We start from the raw sequence: 14,303 nt of genomic DNA on the forward strand, positions 1-14,303 counted from the left end.
ACCAAATAGGAAGTAGGGCAATGGCACATGGCCACCAAATAGGAAGTAGGGCAATGGAACATGGCAACCAAATAGGAAGTAGAGCAATGGAAAATGGCGTCCAAAGAGGAAGTAGGGCAATGGAACATGCAACCAAATAGGAAGTAGGGCAATGGAACATGGCAACCAAATAAAAAGTAGGGCAATGGAACATGGCAACCAAACAGGAAGTAGGGCAATGGAACATGCAACCAAATAGGAAGTAGGGCAATGGAACATGGCAACCAAACAGGAAGTAGGGCAATGCAACATGGCAACCAAACAGGAAGTAGAGCAATGGAACGTGGCAACCAAATAGGAAGTAGAGCAATGGAACATGACAACCAAATAGGAAGTAGAGCAATGGAACATGGCGTCCAAACAGGAAGTAGGGCAATGGAACATGCAACCAAATAGGAAGTAGAGCAATGGAACATGGCAACCAAACAGGAAGTAGGGCAAAGGAACATGGCAACCAAATAGGAAGTAGAGCAATGGAACGTGGCAACCAAATAGGAAGTAGAGCAATGGAACGTGGCAACCAAATAGGAAGTAGAGCAATGGAACATGCAACCAAATAGGAAGTAGAGCAATGGAACATGGCAACCAAACAGGAAGTAGGGCAATGGAACATGGCAACCAAATAGGAAGTAGAGCAATGGAACATGCAACCAAATAGGAAGTAGAGCAATGGAACGTGGCAACCAAATAGGAAGTAGAGCAATGGAACATGACAACCAAATAGGAAGTAGAGCAATGGAACATGGCAACCAAATAGGAAGTAGGGCAATGGCACATGGCAACCAAATAGGAAGTAGGGCAATGGAACATGGCAACCAAATAGGAAGTAGAGCAATGGAAAATGGCGTCCAAAGAGGAAGTAGGGCAATGGAACATGCAACCAAATAGGAAGTAGGGCAATGGAACATGGCAACCAAATAAAAAGTAGGGCAATGGAACATGGCAACCAAACAGGAAGTAGGGCAATGGAACATGCAACCAAATAGGAAGTAGAGCAATGGAACATGGCAACCAAACAGGAAGTAGGGCAAAGGAACATGGCAACCAAATAGGAAGTAGAGCAATGGAACGTGGCAACCAAATAGGAAGTAGAGCAATGGAACGTGGCAACCAAATAGGAAGTAGGGCAATGGAACATGGCAACCAAATAGGAAGTAGAGCAATGGAACATGGCAACCAAACAGGAAGTAGGGCAATGGAACATGGCAACCAAATAGGAAGTAGAGCAATGGAACATGCAACCAAATAGGAAGTAGAGCAATGGAACGTGGCAACCAAATAGGAAGTAGAGCAATGGAACGTGGCATCCAAATAGGAAGTAGGGCAATGGAACATGGCAACCAAATAGGAAGTAGAGCAATGGAACATGACAACCAAATAGGAAGTAGAGCAATGGAACGTGGCATCCAAATAGGAAGTAGGGCAATGGAACATGGCAACCAGATAGGAAGTAGAGCAATGGAACGTGGCAACCAAATAGGAAGTAGAGCAATGGAACGTGGCAACCAAATAGGAAGTAGAGCAATGGAACATGCAACCAAATAGGAAGTAGGGCAATGGAACATGACAACCAAATAGGAAGTAGAGCAATGGAACGTGGCATCCAAATAGGAAGTAGGGCAATGGAACATGACAACCAAATAGGAAGTAGGGCAATGGAACATGGCAACCAAATAGGAAGTAGAGCAATGGAACGTGGCATCCACATAGGAAGTAGGGCAATGGAACATGGCAACCAAATAGGAAGTAGAGCAATGGAACGTGGCAACCAAATAGGAAGTAGAGCAAGGGAACATGCAACCAAATAGGAAGTAGAGCAATGGAACATGGCAACCAAATAGGAAGTAGAGCAATGGAACGTGGCATCCAAATAGGAAGTAGGGCAATGGAACATGGCAACCAGATAGGAAGTAGAGCAATGGAACGTGGCAACCAAATAGGAAGTAGAGCAATGGAACATGCAACCAAATAGGAAGTAGAGCAATGGAACATGGCAACCAAATAGGAAGTAGAGCAATGGAACGTGGCATACAAATAGGAAGTAGGGCAATGGAACATGCAACCAAATAGGAAGTAGAGCAATGGAACGTGGCAACCAAATAGGAAGTAGAGCAATGGAACATGACAACCAAATAGGAAGTAGAGCAATGGAACATGGCAACCAAATAGGAAGTAGGGCAATGGCACATGGCAACCAAATAGGAAGTAGGGCAATGGAACATGGCAACCAAATAGGAAGTAGAGCAATGGAAAATGGCGTCCAAAGAGGAAGTAGGGCAATGGAACATGCAACCAAATAGGAAGTAGGGCAATGGAACATGGCAACCAAATAAAAAGTAGGGCAATGGAACATGGCAACCAAACAGGAAGTAGGGCAATGGAACATGCAACCAAATAGGAAGTAGAGCAATGGAACATGGCAACCAAACAGGAAGTAGGGCAAAGGAACATGGCAACCAAATAGGAAGTAGAGCAATGGAACGTGGCAACCAAATAGGAAGTAGAGCAATGGAACGTGGCATCCAAATAGGAAGTAGGGCAATGGAACATGGCAACCAAATAGGAAGTAGAGCAATGGAACATGACAACCAAATAGGAAGTAGAGCAATGGAACGTGGCATCCAAATAGGAAGTAGGGCAATGGAACATGGCAACCAGATAGGAAGTAGAGCAATGGAACGTGGCAACCAAATAGGAAGTAGAGCAATGGAACGTGGCAACCAAATAGGAAGTAGAGCAATGGAACATGCAACCAAATAGGAAGTAGGGCAATGGAACATGACAACCAAATAGGAAGTAGAGCAATGGAACGTGGCATCCAAATAGGAAGTAGGGCAATGGAACATGACAACCAAATAGGAAGTAGGGCAATGGAACATGGCAACCAAATAGGAAGTAGAGCAATGGAACGTGGCATCCACATAGGAAGTAGGGCAATGGAACATGGCAACCAAATAGGAAGTAGAGCAATGGCACATGGCAACCAAATAGGAAGTAGAGCAAGGGAACATGCAACCAAATAGGAAGTAGAGCAATGGAACATGGCAACCAAATAGGAAGTAGAGCAATGGAACGTGGCATCCAAATAGGAAGTAGGGCAATGGAACATGGCAACCAGATAGGAAGTAGAGCAATGGAACGTGGCAACCAAATAGGAAGTAGAGCAATGGAACATGCAACCAAATAGGAAGTAGAGCAATGGAACATGGCAACCAAATAGGAAGTAGAGCAATGGAACGTGGCATACAAATAGGAAGTAGGGCAATGGAACATGGCAACCAGATAGGAAGTAGAGCAATGGAACGTGGCAACCAAATAGGAAGTAGAGCAATGGAACGTGGCAACCAAATAGGAAGTAGAGCAATGGAACATGGCAACCAAATAGGAAGTAGAGCAATGGAACATGCAACCAAATAGGAAGTAGGGCAATGGAACATGACAACCAAATAGGAAGTAGAGCAATGGAACGTGGCATCCAAATAGGAAGTAGGGCAATGGAACATGACAACCAAATAGGAAGTAGGGCAATGGAACGTGGCAACCAAATAGGAAGTAGGGCAATGGAACGTGACAACCAAATAGGAAGTAGGGCAATGGAACGTGGCAACCAAATAGGAAGTAGGGCAATGGAACATGGCAACCAAATAGGAAGTAGGGCAATGGAACATGCAACCAAATAGGAAGTAGAGCAATGGAACGTGGCAACCAAATAGGAAGTAGGGCAATGGAACGTGGCATCCAAATAGGAAGTAGGGCAATGGAACATGGCAACCAAATAGGAAGTAGGGCAATGGAACATGGCGTCCAAATAGGAAGTAGGGCAATGGAATATGGCATTGAAACAGGAAGTAGGGCAATGGAACATGGCAACCAAATAGGAAGTAGGGCAAAGGAACATGGCGTCCAAATAGGAAGTAGGGCAATGGAATATGGCATTGAAACAGGAAGTAGGGCAATGGAACATGGCGTCCAAATAGGAAGTAGGGCAATGGAATATGGCATTGAAACAGGAAGTAGGGCAATGGAACATGGGTTCCAAACATTAAGTGGGGCAGTGAAAATGAATTCTATACAATACAAATAATACATGACTAAACCATATAAAATAAGAATAAATCAATATAAATGAAAAGACATAAAAACAAATACTAAAATATATTTTCAAGGCTTTCATTTAACCCATTAGCAACCTGTAACTCATAGATCCAAAACATCTTGTGGGTTTTGAGAAATTTGCTATTAACATGTTTAATAGGTAAAATTATGATAATCAGAATTATGCTTTGCCTCAGCATGTCAAGACCACACTTTGAAGAGAATAAGCTTTTGAGATACTGCAAGGGTGTGTGTTGAAACGCTATTCTCTTCATAGTAGAGACTGCCGGCGACAGACAGTCAATGAAAGACTGCCGGCGACAAACAGTCACTGAAAGAGACTGCCGGCGACAGACCTTCACTGAAAGACACTGCCGGTGACAGACAGACACTCTGAGAGAGTCTACAGATACATATAAAATATTTTTTGTTAACCAATTCTATTTTGTTGTAGTTAAGATCAGTTATTTACTATCCCGGGCTACGCCTGGAGCTACAGCTAGTACCATATATTTATGAACGTTCCTTCTAGGTTTGTGCCATCTTCGCTAGGAGCCTCCCCATTAGCTCTCCCTCGGCATATAACTGCTCCTGCAAAAACAATATTTCGCCTCCCTCTATAGCCGCTCAGTGTCTTGTGATCGATGTAATAAATTACTTTTCCTCTGTTTCCACTACTATAGCCTGAAGTTCCCTCCCGAGTTGTCAATGTATTCTTCACTCTTATAATTTCTCCCCTTAGCACTGCCTTTGCCCCATCCCATAGAACAGTGATGGCGAACCTTTTAGAGACCGAGTGCCCAAACTACAACCAAGGCCCGCTTATTTATCGCAAAGTGCCAACACAGAAATTTAATTTGTGATTTATACTCCCTTCTCTGTCACAGTTCTCATTGATACCAGCACCCTGAGGACACCAATAAAGCAGAAAATAGAAGAAATTTGGATGATTATTGTAGCTTCCCTCCAGGGTCCCATAAACCGGAAGAATTGTCAGGGCCGGAGCAGGAGCTACAATGATAATCCAGATCTGTCCACACCTTCCCACTCCTCCAATAGTCCAAGGTAGAACTGTCACTTTAAAATAGCTCTGTTCACAGCAAGTCCTGGGCTGTCTGGGACTGCAGGAAGATACCTGGAGTCCTTCCTGGTGATGGCCTGAGTGCCCACAGAAAGGGCTCTGAGTGCCACCGCTGGCACCAGTGCCATAGGTTAGCCATCACTGCCATAGAACATCCCTAGACTCACCATCCACATTACACACCATCCACATTACAGTCACTACACTCTCTCACACACTCCTTCACTTTTACTCCATCTACGAGCCAGAAAGCCTTCACTCTGGTATCTCATATCCAACTCTCCGCACCGCAGAGTCAATAGTATTGGTGACTGGTCAGAGAACATATTCTTGGTCGTCCATAATCATAGGGATTATATCACCAGATCGTAGGAACATATCTATACTATATAACATGAACAAGCAATCCAGCGCTGCTCTGGCAGCCATGTTTGTTTACATTATGCCTGGACTGGATCGACAGCAGCGCGGGACACCGGAGGGTGCCGGAAGGTAAGTAGGACTTTATTTTTTTAAGCAGCACCCTCCGGCCACCTTTAGTTTTTTTTCATTACTCTCGGACAACCCCTTTAAGCTACAAAATGGACACGTCCTTGAGGAGTGAAAAGACAAGTCTGGCAGCTGTGATAAAATAGACTGTTACTCTAGTAGGGAGTAATCATTAAACTGGGAAACTAAAAAAAATAAAGTTGTGTTGCCTCGAGTTTTTCACCTGACTGTGGGTAGTTTTGAGCCGCTGCTCCCGAAAAGCCTCTAATTTATCAGAAACTTGTTCTCATTACTCAGCGGGGGGGGGGGGGGGGGGGGGGGGGGACGCAGCCCGATCGCACCCGCGTCCCTATGAAAACGCCTGCGATCAGGAACGTACCGCCAGTGTTTTGCATTAAAGGAACGCAAAACACCGGCGCGATCGGGCTGCGGCCCTCCCCTTGTGGGCGCGGTTTGGTCTGCATTTGGAAACGCAGCCTAAACGCAACGTGGAACAGCGCCCTAAGCATACTGAAAAACGCTTTCAACTTTTAAAAGGCCCAAAATGAAGTTTATGACTGAATTATGAAATTGTACGTTACACCGGTGTTTAGGTTTGGCAGCATTAATTCTGGGTAGCAGAATGTTACAGCACGGAGAGGGCACATCAGGCTGCAGTCACACGCAGCGTTTGCAACAAATACAACAGCCTGATGTCATTACTGTTAACGTTACGTTAACAAAACGCAAAATGTTAACACAGTGTCGCAATACCACAGTGTTCTGTAAATGCAAATGTTCATAGTGATGCAATCGGGCAAATCTCCTCAGCCTTGTGTGGATGCAGCCCAATCAGTGTTGTAGTTGTAATGTGCTGACATTCTCTTTCAGTCATGGAAGCTGCCACACGGCTTTCCCGCCTTTTTTCCCATTCGGTCTTTGGGCGGTCACATGGTACAGTGATGTCACGCTGCCCCTCCTATAATGCCGCTGGAGCGAAGTTCCTACCTCACAGATACAACTAGGTTCTCCTGTAAGCTCCGTGTGAACAGTTGGGGACAGCGACGCCATTTTCTTGTAGCCTCCAGTGAGGACGAGAATGGGGTCACGTGACGTACGGATCGGCTTTCGTCCACTTTCCCTGCGTTTCCGGTCACATGATCCGGTGTGGGACGTGAGTGTCTCCTGGACGAGGTAATGTGTCTGCTGATGAGGATGATAGAGCATGACAGCCCGCAGCTTGTCAGTGACAGGATGCTCCAGGGGTCCCCTCAGCGCAGGCGCAAAGAGAAGCGGGAGGTAGACAGCGCCAAGCACTGTGCAGAGGCCGGGCCGTGCTACTGCAGCTCATCTTTCATTCATTTGCGGGCTTGAAGCTACAATATTATGGAAGGTTTTCAATTGGGTAGAAAACAAAACGGACATAAAAAAAGGTCAAAACGGTCATAAAAAACGGACCTGTCATCAGTTTGTTTTGTGGAACCTATTCCCCCCCCCTCCCCCTGATCACATGCATGGAAAAAATTGGGACAGGTTCTATTTTTCCACGGACAATGAATCAGTTGAAAACTGAAATGTGAAAACAGTCCTAGAAAAGAATAGACTCTAATAACCCCTTCCCGTCCAGGCCCTTTTTCGTTTTTGCGTTTTCATTTTTCACTCCCCACCTTCAAAATTCCAGAACTTTTTTACACAGCGCTGTGTAACGGCCTGTTTTCTGCGTAACAAATTGCACTTCATAGAGATGGTATTGAATATTCCATGCCGTGTACTGGGAAGCGGGAAAATAATTCCAAATGCAGTGAAAATGGTGAAAAAAACGCATTTGTGCCATTTTCTTGTGGGCTTGGATTTTACGGATTTCACTGAGCGCCACAAATGACAGGTCTACTTTATTCTTTGGATAAATACGATCACGGGGATAACAAATTTGTTATCGGGGCTTCTGTGTCAGACGGCAGGTGAACCAGTTACAATGGGTACGTGCAATATGGTTGCTTTACTACTCTCATGATGGGCTATAATGAATTTATGTGCTCTTAGAGCAAGATATGCCCCCTTTTGGATGTACAGGCGGTCCCCTACTTAAGGACACCCAACTTACAGACAACCCATAGTTACAGACAGACCCCTGTGACCTCTGGTGACCTCTCTGGATGTTACTATAGTCCCAGGCTGTAATGATCAGCTGTAAGGTGTCTGTAATGAAGCTTTATTGATAATCCTTAGTACCATTCCAGCAAAAAATGTTTAAACTCCAATTGTCACTGGGGCCACATTTTTTTTTTGTCTGGATCTACAATGATAAAATATACAGTTTCGACTTACATACAAATTTAACTTAAGAACAAACCTCCAGACCCTATCTTGTACGTAACCCGGGGACTGCCTGTACAGGCACTATGCACTTTAAGACACTGTATACTGATTCTAGGACTATTCCCTCTCTCGGATGGACAGTATATCTCTCTAAGCACACCTCCTTTAGGAGGGCAGCACCCACTCCCATTCATTACTCTGCAATATTCGTCTGATTTTGTGTAGTGTTCTCGTTTCCCCTTTTATGTGACCAGCTTGTTTTTTTTTCTGTTTTAAATTGTGTATTATTGGATTAGTCAATAAAGATATATTTGTTCTCTGCATCTTTTGGTCGGAATGGCTTTTTCTTAGATAGGTTTTGAGCAAGGGATAGTGGTAGAGAATTCACAAAGTACGATCAGATATGAGCCAGTAGACGCCAGAGAGAATAGAGTGACTGGCACCACCTGAACACAGGCAGGGAGCAAAGTCCAAGTCCAACAGTCATAGCCACACGTTGGAACCGGCAAACAAAATAGTACTGCTGCGGGGTGCATGTCCAAGCTTCGTGGTAGAAACTAATCCGGCATCCATAGAAAGAAAAAGCGGCACTCACCGATCACAAGCAGGGGAACTTTATTGTGGAGGGAGTCAGAAGAGGGGTGATGCATGCCACGGAAGGCGGCTATCAGATATGAGTCTGCAGCTCTGGAGTATCACAGATGATAAAATGCCGGTTGATACTCCAGTCACATATAATGGTAGATAGATGATTGCAGCTTTGGATGTGACTGGAGTATCAGAGATTATATAATGGCCAGGATAAGACTGCAACTCTGGTTGTAACTGGAGTATCAGAGATGAATGTCTTTGGCCTATATCAACCAATCATAGCTCTTATTGATAACCTGTAACAAAATATAAGCTGAGCTGTGATTGGTCGCTAACTGCAACAGCAGCCAACACCTCCTGTAGTTTAACATTAGGTTACTAAGTGTATTTTGGAGAGCGTGCTTTATATATTAGATATGTATATATACTTATCTTGTTGGTAAGCGAGAAATTGTAAAATCTGTCTCTTTCTATCATCAGAGGCATCACCCCGGCTCATCATGGCAGGTTTTCTCTATAAGAAAGTTTTATGACCAAGTGAAAATGGACTGGAAAAGAGACGAGCTCAATGAAAAGATACTGAGTCTGAGCCTGGAGATTATCTATCTGTTGACTGGAGAGGTAATGAATGGTGCAGGGTTGCCCAATGTGATCCATATGTTATTCATATGCATTGTGATGACATAAGGTCATCCCCCTTTGACCCTGGTAATATTTTTATTTCTTCTTATCTGTTGCTACCCAGGATTATGGACCATTAAAGAGGTTTGATCACAATGACACTACTGGCTGCCATCATTTATTGGGAAAAAACAAAATCCACGCCATGGGATCTCCACCTCTGTCCCTGCTACACAAGAGCAGCCGTCACCAAAACATCTTCAAACTCACCAAGAAGATCCTGGAGCTGCTGAGCGGAGAGGTGAGTGATGCTCGGACATTATACACTATTATACACAAGCGGTGATGTGTCTGGGTGATGACTGTGTCATTGTGGGTGTCAGGTTCCTATACGGTGTCAGGATGTCTCCATCTATTTCTCCATGGAGGAGTGGGACTACATAGAGGGACACAAGGACCTCTACAAGGACCTCATGATGGAGGACCACCAGCCCCTTGTGTCACTAGGTAAGAGATACAACTCTAGAGCTCCTCAGATGATTTCTATATAAGCCATGTGTCCAGTCACTTTTTCCTACAGATAGGTCTACACCAGAGCGAGGTCCCAGTCCTCTCCCCCCACAGACTTCTGCAGGGGAAATTCTCCATGTTCCTCTGGATGATCATGTAGGTACATTTTAAAACATCTTTACTTTGTGTTTGACTAAATTGACTAAAATTTTTCAATCTCTTTAAATATACACTATATATATTATTCGGTATTTAGGATGATTTCCCAATTGTGGTCAAAGCTGAGCTTCTAGAACAAGACTTGGAGCCATATAACTGGGCTGATCCTACAGATATCAAGCCAGGTGAGTAAAGAGTATAACTCAAGTACAGTGATGTAAACTGTGCCCCACGTGTTAAAGGCTTTGTCCAGTTTCAACAAATGTTATTTGTGAAATTAGAAGTTATACATCCTTAACCATACATGACCTAGGATATAATGAGCCGTGCACCTGTGTAACTCACATGACCTAGGACAGTGATGGTGAACCTTTTAGCGAGCGAGTGCCCAAACTGCAACCCCAAATCTATGCTACCACAAATCTCCCTTGTTTATCGTGAGGTGCCAACCAAAAATTAAAGCAGTGACTTATTGCTCCCTGTTCTTCAACAACGTTCAATCATACTGACCTCCTGTGGATAGCAACACAGTAGAAAGAGGGGGGGGGGGGGGGGAATTTGCATCATTTTGCATCAATTCAGCTCTATCTACACATTCTCCCTCTTCCTATAGTACGTATCACTTTAAAATATGACTGAAAGCAGGAACTGCAGGAAAATTCTTTGAGTCCTGTCTGGTGTCCTGGGGAAATGGCCCGGGTGCCCACAGAAAGAGCTCAGAGTGCCGCCTCTGGCACCCGTGCCATAGGTTCGCCACCACTGACCTAGGATATAATGAGCTGTGCACCTGTGTAACTCACATGACCTAGGATATAATGAGTATTACACCTGTGTGACCTCACATGACCTGGGATATAACAAGCATTACACCTGTGTAACTCACATGACCAGGGATCTAATAAGCATTACACCTGTGTGACCTCACATGTCTTGGGATATAATGAGCATTACACCTGTGGGACATCACATGTCACAGGTTTAAATTGTACAGGCACCTGAGGACACCAATACAGTAGAAAGAAGGCGAAGAAGTTCACCTTCTTCTTCCTGGTGCATGTAAGCGCATTGGATGTGACACAATTTGAATATTAAATCCTGCGCTCAGTCTGAATCGGTCAGATCGTCCTACGACAACACCCCCCCCCCCCCCCCCCGATTTCTGTCGCATGAAAGCCGGCACAGCTGCGCCAAAATCCGATTGTGTGCAACACAATCCCCAGTTAAATACCTGTTACAGCGGCGCAAATCACGAAAATTTTGAATATCCCACGAAAGATCCACAGACCCTTATTAAGTAAGCCTCATTCTCTTTTAAATTGTGCAAAGGTTATTTCTGCGGAGTAGTACGGTAAGTACAATTCCCTCCTGGTGCATCATTTAGTCATTAAAATACATTTTCTTGTCTCCCACAGATGGAAATGGCAGGGCCATGCTCAATGAATGTGAAGACTTACCTCAAGTTTATGAAATACATGGCACACAACATATCCCGTCCGAAAGATGTATTATCCCAGATCTACACCGTGCACTTTACCATGAACAAGGAGGATATTCATCGGGTAAATCGGACATTAGGACACATAATTCATCACGGGAAGCTGAGCAAACGTTTTCATGTTTGGATTGTGGGAAATGGTTCTCCCATAAATCTTCTCTAGTTGATCACCAGAAGAGTCATACGGGGGAGAAGCCGTTCTCTTGTCCCCAATGTGGTAAGCGGTTTACACGGAGATGGACGCTGGCTGAACATAAAAAAACCCATGAGGGCCTCCGACCATTTCAGTGCTCAGATTGCGGGAAATCGTTCTCTGTGAAATCTTCTCTGACCGAACATCGGAGAATACACACAGGGGAGAAGCCATTTTCCTGTTCATACTGTGCCAAATGCTTTTCACACAAGTCAACACTGAATCAGCACCAGAGAATCCACACTGGGGAGAAGCCTTTCCCATGTTTGGAGTGCGGTAAAAGCTTTAAGTATAAATCTGCGCTTGTGGAACATCAGAGAATTCACACAGGACTGAAACCATTTGAATGTCCTGAGTGTGGGAAATGCTTTGCCTATAAATCGGGGCTTGTCGAGCATCAGCGGAACCACACGGGCAGCAAACCGTTTTCATGTACTGAATGCGGAAAATGCTTTACGTTTAAGTCCACTTTTATCAGCCACCGGAGAATCCACACTGGGGAGAAACCATTTTCATGCGTAGAGTGTGGAAAACGTTTCCGACAGAGATCAAACCTTGTTGATCACCGGCGAAGGCATTCTGGGGAGAAGTCGTTCTCCTGCTCCGAGTGTGGGAAGCGTTTCTCGAAAAGGTCAAGTCTGACGGAACATCAGAGGATGCACACCGGAGAACGGCCCTTTTCTTGTTCGGAATGTGGAAAAACTTTCAGCCACAAATCTACACTTTATGAGCACAAGATGAGTCACTCTGGTCGGAAGATGTTCCCTTGTTCTCAGTGCGACAAATCTTTTAACAACAAATCGGGTCTCCTACGGCATTGGAGAAGCCACACAGATGACAAACCGTTCCCATGTTCAGAATGCGGTAAAGGTTTTAAGCTGAAGTCGGATCTCGCCAGGCATCAGAAAATACACACAAATGACAGGTCTTTCCTGTGCGCAGAGTGCGGCGAGTGCTTTCCTGAGAGATCTGCTCTTCTGCAGCATCAGATCTGTCATAGAATTGAGAACCCAGTCACGTGTTCAGAGTGCGGCAAGTGCTTTGCAGCGAGCTCCAACCTGGCGAAGCACCGGAGGGTGCACACAGGGGAAAAGCCATTTTCTTGTTCCGAATGTGGGAGATGTTTCACTAACAAATCCAACCTTGTGACACATTACAGGACTCACACCGGGGAGGAGCCGTTTCAGTGCACGGAGTGCGGGAGGCGCTTTAAACAAAAAAAGAATCTAGTAAAACATCAGGAGATACATAGTAAAGTTGTGTCCTTGTCCTCACACTCAACGGGATAGTCCCCCCAAAATTAAAGTTCCCTATGTATGACGTGTGTGAATGTCTTGTGTTCTTTTTCTGGCCATATATCACATTGAGATGAATTCCATTCTACAGATAAGGAAATAGAAGATGTTTATTTATTTGGATCTTTCCATTCTTAAAGAGGACCTGTCACCTATAGAAACGGCACTAGGAGCTTCTTACTAAAGGAAGCAGCTCCTAGTGCTACAACAGTCCCGGTAGTGTTACATTGCTAGCATTATTGGAACCCTCTGATAACACTAACAAACACAGCCGTGCTGTACACTACAAATGCCGGACCACACTCAAAGCAGTCTGGTGTATTCATGAGGGGGCGGTCCGAGGCGCTGTCTCTTCCCCGGACTCCCCCTCCCACTCCATTGGCCAGCGGTAACTGCCGAGCATCATGTGGCTGCCACCGCCCCTAAACCCGTCCCCTCATGAATACGCCGGACCGCTTTAAGAGTGGTCCGGCGTTTGTAGTGTACACCGCAGCAGTGTTTGTTAGCGTTATCTGAGGTTTCCGATAAAGCTAGCAGGATAACACTGCGGTAAGCAGCCCCTAGTGCTGTTTTTATAGGTGACAGGTCCTCTTTAAGGAGGTAGTTTTCACTCCTAGGCTGGCTGCACTCGAATGTACTTGTTATGTGGAAACTGGACCATATTCTGCTGTTATGCAGGGGAACAGGGACTCCTTGCATCCTTGTCCATGGGATCTGACTAGTACATGTTCCTATTTCCACAGACCGAGCAGGTTTGTGTGCAACCAGCATTAGTGTTCATGTTCTTAAGAAGGTATGGGGACTTGTCTGCCAAAACTTGTGTATTACACATATGAGCATAAGGTGGCTTTTTGCATAATCCGGGTGGCGTTGTGAACTCCAGGGGCTAAGGCTCCTCCATATACCGAGTAGCCTCTGTGTGTTAAAATGATATTACACGTATATGCTAATTAGCTGAAGAGCCTATTAGGGGCGTGGAGAAGCATCTGTGAACTGCAGAGTCACTCCCCTGCAAGTAGCATCACTGAGCACCAGGGGCTAAGACTATTCCATGCCCCGAGAAGCCTTCGCAGAGGCGCGCCCTGCGTGACCATGCCCGAACAGGGGTACACAGCACTCAGTGAAGCAAGCAGAGCTCCTATCTAGCTGGGCATGAACAGGGAGCTACTGCGCAGGCCGTGCATCCACATTCACACATGCGCAGATGGGCTGCGGCTCTGCAGAGGTTACTCAAGGCATGGAATAGCCTTAGCCCCTGGAGCTCACAGATGCTACTCGCAGGGGACTGACTGCAGATCACAGATGCTACTCGCAGGGGAGAGACTCTGCAGTTCACAGATGCTACTTGCAGGGGAGAGACTCTGCAGTTCACAGATGCTACTCGCAGTGGAGTGACTGCAGATCACAGATGCTACTCGCAGGGGAGAGACACTGCAG

At 45.3% G+C, this 14,303-nt stretch overlaps 1 protein-coding gene across 4 annotated transcripts; it reads left to right on the forward strand.

The window, feature by feature from the left end:
• The first annotated feature begins 6,780 nt into the window (after positions 1 to 6,780).
• LOC140106039 (uncharacterized) lies at positions 6,781 to 12,891 on the forward strand. 4 transcript variants are annotated; one of them, XM_072130213.1, is made up of 7 exons: positions 6,781 to 6,877; positions 9,074 to 9,214; positions 9,339 to 9,515; positions 9,598 to 9,721; positions 9,795 to 9,880; positions 9,981 to 10,068; positions 11,296 to 12,891. In XM_072130213.1, the coding sequence occupies exons 2-7, from the start codon at positions 9,137 to 9,139 to the stop codon at positions 12,858 to 12,860; spliced, it is 2,118 nt and encodes a 705-aa protein (XP_071986314.1). In that variant the 5' UTR covers positions 6,781 to 6,877; positions 9,074 to 9,136; the 3' UTR covers positions 12,861 to 12,891. The 4 variants fall into 4 exon arrangements, with proteins under 4 accessions (XP_071986314.1, XP_071986313.1, XP_071986315.1 ...); XM_072130212.1 differs by lacking the exon at positions 6,781 to 6,877 and adding an exon at positions 6,923 to 6,982; XM_072130214.1 differs by lacking the exon at positions 6,781 to 6,877 and adding an exon at positions 7,641 to 7,662.
• Positions 12,892 to 14,303: the final 1,412 nt, after the last annotated feature.

This window comes from Engystomops pustulosus, chromosome 11 (assembly GCF_040894005.1).
Source record: "Engystomops pustulosus chromosome 11, aEngPut4.maternal, whole genome shotgun sequence".
Classification (NCBI taxonomy): Eukaryota; Metazoa; Chordata; class Amphibia; order Anura; family Leptodactylidae; genus Engystomops; species Engystomops pustulosus.